The sequence below is a fragment of the Cyprinus carpio genome, chromosome A11, assembly GCF_018340385.1.
Source record: "Cyprinus carpio isolate SPL01 chromosome A11, ASM1834038v1, whole genome shotgun sequence".
Taxonomy (NCBI): domain Eukaryota; kingdom Metazoa; phylum Chordata; class Actinopteri; order Cypriniformes; family Cyprinidae; genus Cyprinus; species Cyprinus carpio.
Window position 1 is genome coordinate 2,369,125 of NC_056582.1, and position 7,632 is coordinate 2,376,756.

Below are 7,632 nucleotides of genomic sequence, written 5' to 3' on the forward strand. Positions count from 1 at the left end.
ATAAATTATGAAAAATTTACTGCCATTGTGTGAGTAATACTATGTAATCATGTAATCATCAGTACTTGAAATCAGATTACTAATCCAGATTACATGTAATCATATTAGTCAGATACATATTAGAGGATATAATTTATAGGATATAAATTTTGTGGGTCAAAACGTTTTGTGAGTTTAGTATTTTTTCATGTCATTACATTGTTTAATGAATAGAAAAAATGGAAAAATAACATTTCTGAAAAATTATCTTTTATTCATATGTTATCTATGTCCTCTATAAAGTACACCAGCACTTTAAAAATTTCTTCCTTTTTTTTTAATAAAAAGACATGAATACAGTATATATGAAAAGTCAAAAACAGTGGGATTTTTTTTTTTTTATCACCAATCAATTTTTTTATACCAAACTTTGTATAAAGATGATTCTGAACTGTTATGAATGATAAGAGTGATTTTCATAAGGGTGTTGAATTCGATCACTAAATTAATGTCAGATGTTTTTAAAGCAAGCAGAGGGAGTGTTCGTGGAGGAACTTAACAACACAACATATCTCTTAAAAGAAAAGAACTTAATCTGCACAAGACAAGGTAAAGAATAAACACAGAGAAATACAATAAAATAAAAACAAATAAATAAAATTATATTATTATATAAAAAATAAAACTAATAAAAAAACTTCAAAATTTCTCACTATTTCTTACTGAGTTCCTCTTTTCGTTTGGCATCTAAATTTCTTGCTTGTCTCTCAAAGTCAGCTCCCTCGTCTTCATCCTGGTTTGTGTGTCGTCATCAAATGCAAGACTCAGAAAGCAGAAGCAATGGCTTTTACTGATACGACACATTCCCTGCTGTTAATATCTGAAGAATTAATTTGGGGGGAGTCGTGGCCTAATGGTTAGAGAGTCGGACTCCCAATCGAAGGGTTGTGAGTTCGAGTCTCGGGCCGGCAGGAATTGTGGGTGGGGGGAGTGCATGTACAGTTCTCTCTCCACCTTCAATACCACGACTTAGGTGCCCTTGAGCAAGGCATCGAACCCCCAACTGCTCCCCGGGCGCCGCAGCATAACATGGGCTGCCCCACTGATCCGGGTGTGTGTTCACAGTGTGTGTGTGTGTTCACTGCTCTGTGTGTGTGCACTTCGGATGGGTTAAATGCAGAGCACTAATTCTGAGTATGGGTCACCATACTTGGCTGAATGTCACGTCACTTTAATGCAACAGGACACAGCTGAACACTTAGAAACACCTGTGAGTCAACTGTCCCAATACTTCTGCTCACATCAAACAGAGGATGAAATGCTGATCTTCTCAGCTGGTAAAACATCAATGTGTTGAATCACCCAATAATAAAAAAGTTTTGTCTCATATTCATCTTTTGATCATATTTGCAGATGTCTTCACTCCACAGCAGACAAAGCAATTTTGTCATTACTGTTCCAGGATGACACTGTATATATATATATATATATATATATATATATATATATATATATATATATATATATATACACTGTCCAGAATTATTGTGAGTATTTTGTCCGTATCATCATTTTTTATGCATATTTTCTCCAACACCATGCTGTATAAACTTGCTTATGCTTATTGGATTTAAGCATATCAGGTGATGTGTATTTGTGTGATGAGGGATAAGGAGATCAACACTCTGTATCAAGGTGTGGATAATTACTAGGTAGCTCCTTTTCCTCGGGCAAAATGGGCCAAAAAAGAGATTTAACTGACTCTGAAAAGTCAAAAACTGATCACAGAAGCATCAAACGTTTCATTACAAATAGTCAGCAGGTTGAGAAAAAAAGACACAAATGAGCTGCCAAAGATTTGAGAAGAATCAAACATGCAGCCATTATCCTCCAGTGCTGTCATATTCCTGAACCTGGAGTGCCCAGAAGTACAAGGTGTCCAGTTTTTAGAAGACGCTGTCTTCAAGCAGAGGTACATGAAAAAGTCTGCATCTTTCAAGAAGACCATGATTTATGTGCAGGACAATGCTCCACTTCACCTGCATGGAAGTACTCCTCTGTGTGGCTGGCCAGTGAAGGCCTTAAAGATGAACGAATAATGCTACGCCCCCTTCCTCACCAGATCTAAACCCTACTGACTGAGCACTTGTGGGCCCGTCTTAAACGGGAGCTTCACGGAGAAGGAAAACATGCTCCTCTCTGAACAGTGTCTGGGAGGCTGATCGTCAACAGATCAAGAAACTGACAGACTCCATGAACAGAAGACTCATGACTGCATTGAAAAGAAGGGTGCTTGCTCACCCATTTATTATTATTATTTTCTTTTTAAATGTCAGAAATGTGTATTTGTAAATAGAGTTGTTTGTTTATTATTCTCACATTAAATGATGAAAATAAACATGATGGGGAATTTTTTGTTTTTCATTTAGTTGCATAATAATTCTGCACACTAATAGTTGCCCAATAATCGTGCATACATGGCCAAAACCTCACTTTTACTTCCTTAAATATTCAGGTTTGAGGTTTATTAACAATTTGGATCGACTGAGAGCACTGTAGGTGTTCAATAATAAAATTAATAATAAAAAATACAACTTGCCTTGTGCACACAGTGTATACAGTGTATATACATATATAGAGAGAGAGGAGAAGATTATAATCCCTTACTAATTCCAAATTACATGACAGAAATTGTTGTTAGTAATGTAATCCATACATGACACATTTTAGGTAATATAATCAGACTCATTTTTATGTTTACTTTTAGATTACTTTTGACCTGACTTGTGTATCACGTTGATTTTACTAGGGTAATTCTGTTTGATATTGATATAAAAATGCAAAGAAAAGAAGAAAATCTATTCCATTCAACATGGATTAAACATTACATTATGTGTTCGTGAAGGAACTGCAGGGCATTCATGAATTTAATGAAAAGCTATTAATTAATTAAATCATAAAAATGTCAAATCTTTTTAAAATAACATCAAAAAAAAAAAAGTTTTCCTGCATGTCACGTGACCATTAACCAACATCAGAGAACCGTGAACATGCACATGGGAGACTTACATATTTTAACTTAATTATTTTTATCTGTTTTTAATTATTTGTAGGTAATATATTAGGTGAAAGAGTTTCAGATGACCAATAAATAAATAAATAAATAAAAATGCAATCCCTGCAAATAAGCATATAACAAGAAATGACGTGAATTTGTGTATTTTAATGTGTTTGAAAGACATAGCAATAAAAAAAAAAGTGTTCATCAGTTGATGCAATGCTGAAATGTTGTGAAAACACTTCTTGAAATTGAAACATTTTTCAGTGGTCAGATGCTGCGTGCCCTCTCGGCTTTCTGTGTAACTGACTATAGTGACTCGTCTTTGTATGAATGTCTACAAAACAAAACTGGAAGACTTTCTGAGTGTATATAAGCAGTAGGCTTTTTCAGAAAAGAACGTTTAAGAGATGAAAAAGAGGAATTAAGGAGAATCAATAAATGACGAATAATTTATTGATGTTGTGTGAATAAAATGTAATCATGTAATTAATAAAAAATCAATTGTTATCTTCATTCCGAGTATTTTAAAATGTAATTTAATTATCTTTAATTATCTAATCTATTTACAATGCTCTCTAATTCACAATCCAACTACGAAAACCAAACAACATCTAACCATTAATACCCAGCTCTGTATGCATACACATATATAGCTGTGTGTGTGTGTGTGTGTGTGTGTGTGTGTGTGTGTGTGTGTGTGTGTGTGTGTGTGTGTGTGTGTGTGTGTGTGTGTGTGTGTGTGTGTGTGTGTCACAGCTGGCCCCGTGTGTCTCGATCAGTCAGGATGCGCCCTCAGTGCCGTGCGCAGAGCGCGGTGGGCGGGGCGACAGGAGTCGGCCGCGAGCGTGTCGTGCGCAAACCGCGTGTGGCGCAGCGCAGAGAGGAGGAACCGAAAATAAACAGCAACGAGTCACGTCGCCGAGGTGAGTTCCCTTAAAGGACGAAAATACGACATTTAACTCGACGCGTACGGCGTGGCGACACCGTCACGCTCTCGGAGAGTGTCTCCGCCGTGTCGAAATGCCAAAGCCGTGTTTTTAAGGCGAGTCGTTGAGGCTGAAAGGCACAGAAGTGAGATTTTCTGACGGCGCACTTTGGCCTACTGCGACAGGCTGCGAGCGAGCGAGCGAGAGAGTCGAGCCTGTGCAGCGCAGGATCGCAGTATTGAGATGATGATGATGATGATGGTGGTGGTGGTGAGGATGATGATGGTGGTGGTATTTGAAGGTAGCTTAAGGATAGATGTAATGTCGTCGTGGGACTGGAGGGTCTCGGAGAGGTCAGGCCAGAGAGCGGCCCTGAAGACTTCATCAGGCTTTCACAGCGGCTTGTTTTGCTCTCTGCGTGTAAGTGTCGATGCTGTAGAGACTCGTGTGCTTCACATCTGTGTTGTTTACACAGTCTAAAGTAACGTTACCTAGGAGGCTTTTTTTTTATCCACAGTAGGCGCCTTCTGACTCGATTTGTACGATTTTCTGGCATCGTTCCCAACTGAACACTGGAACAGCATTAGAGCTCCGATTTTAATCGTTTGCAGTAAAGGGTTGGCAGGTTTGGCATGTTTAAGGAGTTTATGTATACACGCACCACGTGTTTTTACGTGAGCTGAGACGCTTGACAGTTGTGGCGAACGAGTCGTTTAGAAGTTGATTCCTGAATCGGTTGAATCGAGCGGATCTCGAGTCAAGAACTCCTCGGACAGAGAAAAGATACTCTTAATGTTAACAAATGTTTCAGACTTTCGTCAGCAGACCTGTACCATGAAACGAGGTATTTTGGAAATGGCATTTTATTGAAAACTGCAAAACTTTTTTTTTTTTTAAGTATTATTCATGTAAATTCATTTAAAGTTAATGCAAATTATATTAGTTTAATAACTGGTTTCAATAAAATTTGCTTATGTAGTTGAGTGCCGTTTTCCCTAATGACTTTACCTGCGAGTCCAGTGAATGTTTTTATATTGAATATCTGACATAACTCCAGCACGCTCAGATCTTGACTCAAACGGTTTCTGTCCATGAGGTTTAATCTTTGCGTGCTCCTTCAGTCGTAGGGTGCAGTCAGAGGCTATGAGCAGCAACGAGTGCTTTGGTTGCGGCCGTTCAGGCCACTGGATCAAGAACTGTCCGAACGCTGGACGTGGCCGTGGAAAGGGCCGTGGCAGAGGGAAAGGTGAGCGCTCACTGTCACGCACTGATCTGAACTCAGACGTATCTGCCGAGCTGATCTGGTAAATACTGTTTCTCCTGCCCTCCGCTAGATCTCTTCTGCTATCGCTGTGGAGAGCCAGGCCACGTCGCCAGGGACTGTGAGAGGACCGAGGATGGTAAGGACATGAAATGTTATAAAAATGGGCTCTTAGTCATTGTTAAATGTCTGTAACAATTCAGTCAGCTAGTAAATAAAAAAAAAAAAATTTCAATTGACACATTGAATTTAACAATACTTGGTTCCTTTTAAAGTGGTGTTTCAGTGGTGTTAATGATGTACTTTTTTGACGTACACTACAAGAAAAGAAAAAAATTGGTGTTTGAACTATTTTTGGTCAGAAATTGCTAATAAATTTCACAAGTTATTAAGAAATGGCTAGGAACACATGGAATTAAACATGAAGTTTTGAAGCCGAAAGACTGAAATTGTGTTTGTTTTTTTTGTAAAGTGTACTCCAATAATCTGTTTTATTTACAACTTCAGATTTTTAAAAGTTTGAAAGCTGACTAGTGAAATAATAAGCCTTTATACAGTGTGTCCATTCAGCTCTGGGTTAGTTGACATGGTGCATTTTTCTCAAAGTGAATCAGATTATTAGGGTGTTTTACCAGAAAATACTATTTTATGTCTTTCCACTTCCAAATTTCACATTTAATGCAATGTTAATTGTTGTTCCTTTGTAAATGACCTTCTGAATTAATTTAAAATGAACCAATAAAGCCTTTGAAGAATAGTCACAGCAAATAGAGTTTTTCTGAATGCGTTGTTGTTCGGCGTGTGTTTTGCAGCGTGCTACAACTGTGGCAGAGGCGGCCACATCTCCAGGGACTGCAAGGAGCCCAAGAAGGAGCGCGAGCAGGTCTGCTACAACTGTGGTAAAGCTGGACACATGGCCCGCGACTGCGACCACGCCAACGAGCAGAAGTGCTACTCCTGCGGCGGCTTCGGACACATCCAGAAGGGCTGCGAGAAAGTCAAGTGCTACAGGTGAGGAGCGATCCGAATGAGCCGCGTGGCGTGCCGCCGAGGCTGACCTGTGCTTGTGCTCCTCTCAGGTGCGGAGAGATCGGACACGTCGCCGTACAGTGCAGCAAGGCCAGCGAAGTCAACTGCTACAACTGCGGGAAATCTGGCCACGTGGCGAAAGAATGCACCATCGAGGCCACCGCTTAGCCCCGTCTCCTCGTTCGCCCCTCCTTTTTCTGATTGATGGTTGTATTATTTTCTCTGAATCCTCTTCACTGGCCAACGGTTGGCAGATAGAGGCTATTCCCAGGCCAGTGAGCTCTTGACATGTAAAAGGAGGAAAGGGGTGGAAAAAAAACTTTCCACTTTCTGCATTTAATACAAAAAAATGTTTATGTTTAGTTTGGTAGAGGTGTTATGTATAATGCTTTGTTAAAGAACCCCCTTTCCATGCCACTGGTGAACAGGGACGTGTGAGATGTGTTGAGTGGAAGAGCGTTTGTCGAGTAGGCCTCTAGAGGCTCACGGCCTCGGAGAGAAAAAACACGAACCATACAGAGATCAGGGAAGCGCTCGCTTCTGAATGATTTGCATTTTTTTGTTTTAGCAGTGAGACCGAGGTAGCCTACGAGTGATTGACCTGGAAAAGCAGCACAGGACACATACGGTCGGGTCTATCCGGGCCAAACCAGCAGCACGCAGCTATGTGGAGAAAACAACAACAACAAAATACAAAACGTGTAACATAAAGCGTACATCTTTAAAGCATATTCTGGAAACCTTGTGTACTGATAGAGTCAGAAAATGACCTCCTTTGTAAAACACGGGCTGTCTGATCATTCGAGACAGCCGCGACGTCGAAAACCTAGTTCATGATCCCAAGCGAAACGGACCGATGGAGTTTAGGTCGCTCTACCCAAGGTGGAAACTTCAATAAAATAACAATAAAAAAAGAAGAAGAAATAAAAAAAAAGGTCATAAAACAGATTAGGAGTTGTGAGAGAGGTGAATGTTTTCACAGAAATCAAAATGTTATTTTTGTACAATATCACTTAGACTACTCTAAAACTAATAATAATAAAAAAAACTATCATTTGCTTGTACTCTGTTTTTAAGTCGGAAGGTGAATGCAATTGAAGTTCTAGGACATAGAAATGTAATTTTAAACTATCAATAAATCTGGAGGAGGAAGGGGATAAAGACTGGCGTTTCTTTTCTGAGTGGTCTCATGTTACTCTTTCATTCCAGGAACACACACATTTCTCCTGATTGTTTGGGTTTATAGATGATATTTTGGATTTTCCGTCATCTGTCTGCACAATTTGGCCATATATTTTCTTTTTGTGAGTGAACTGAATGCCTAGCATGATTAATTTATTTTTTGTTTTTTAGTTAAAGATATTTTCTAAAATGAC

At 39.2% G+C, this 7,632-nt stretch overlaps 1 protein-coding gene across 2 annotated transcripts; it reads left to right on the forward strand.

Moving 5' to 3' along the window:
- The first annotated feature begins 3,807 nt into the window (after positions 1–3,807).
- cnbpb (CCHC-type zinc finger, nucleic acid binding protein b) lies at positions 3,808–7,413 on the forward strand. Of its 2 annotated transcripts, none has more exons than XM_042765864.1 (5): positions 3,808–3,963; positions 5,088–5,212; positions 5,301–5,366; positions 6,040–6,238; positions 6,307–7,413. In XM_042765864.1, exons 2-5 carry the CDS (start codon positions 5,110–5,112, stop codon positions 6,422–6,424), a joined length of 486 nt encoding a protein of 161 aa, XP_042621798.1. In that variant the 5' UTR covers positions 3,808–3,963; positions 5,088–5,109; the 3' UTR covers positions 6,425–7,413. The 2 variants fall into 2 exon arrangements, with proteins under 2 accessions (XP_042621798.1, XP_042621799.1); XM_042765865.1 differs by lacking the exon at positions 3,808–3,963 and adding an exon at positions 4,300–4,810.
- The last annotated feature ends 219 nt before the right edge of the window (positions 7,414–7,632 follow it).

Excerpts from the sequence above, each read along its gene's own strand:
- cnbpb (XM_042765864.1), top strand. The coding sequence starts at position 5,110 with ATGAGCAGCAACGAGTGCTTTGGTTGCGGCCGTTCAGGCCACTGGATC. Across the intron at positions 5,367-6,039 it reads CTGTGAGAGGACCGAGGATG|CGTGCTACAACTGTGGCAGA; the intron begins GTAAGGACATGA and ends TGTGTTTTGCAG. Across the intron at positions 6,239-6,306 it reads GAGAAAGTCAAGTGCTACAG|GTGCGGAGAGATCGGACACG; the intron begins GTGAGGAGCGAT and ends TGCTCCTCTCAG.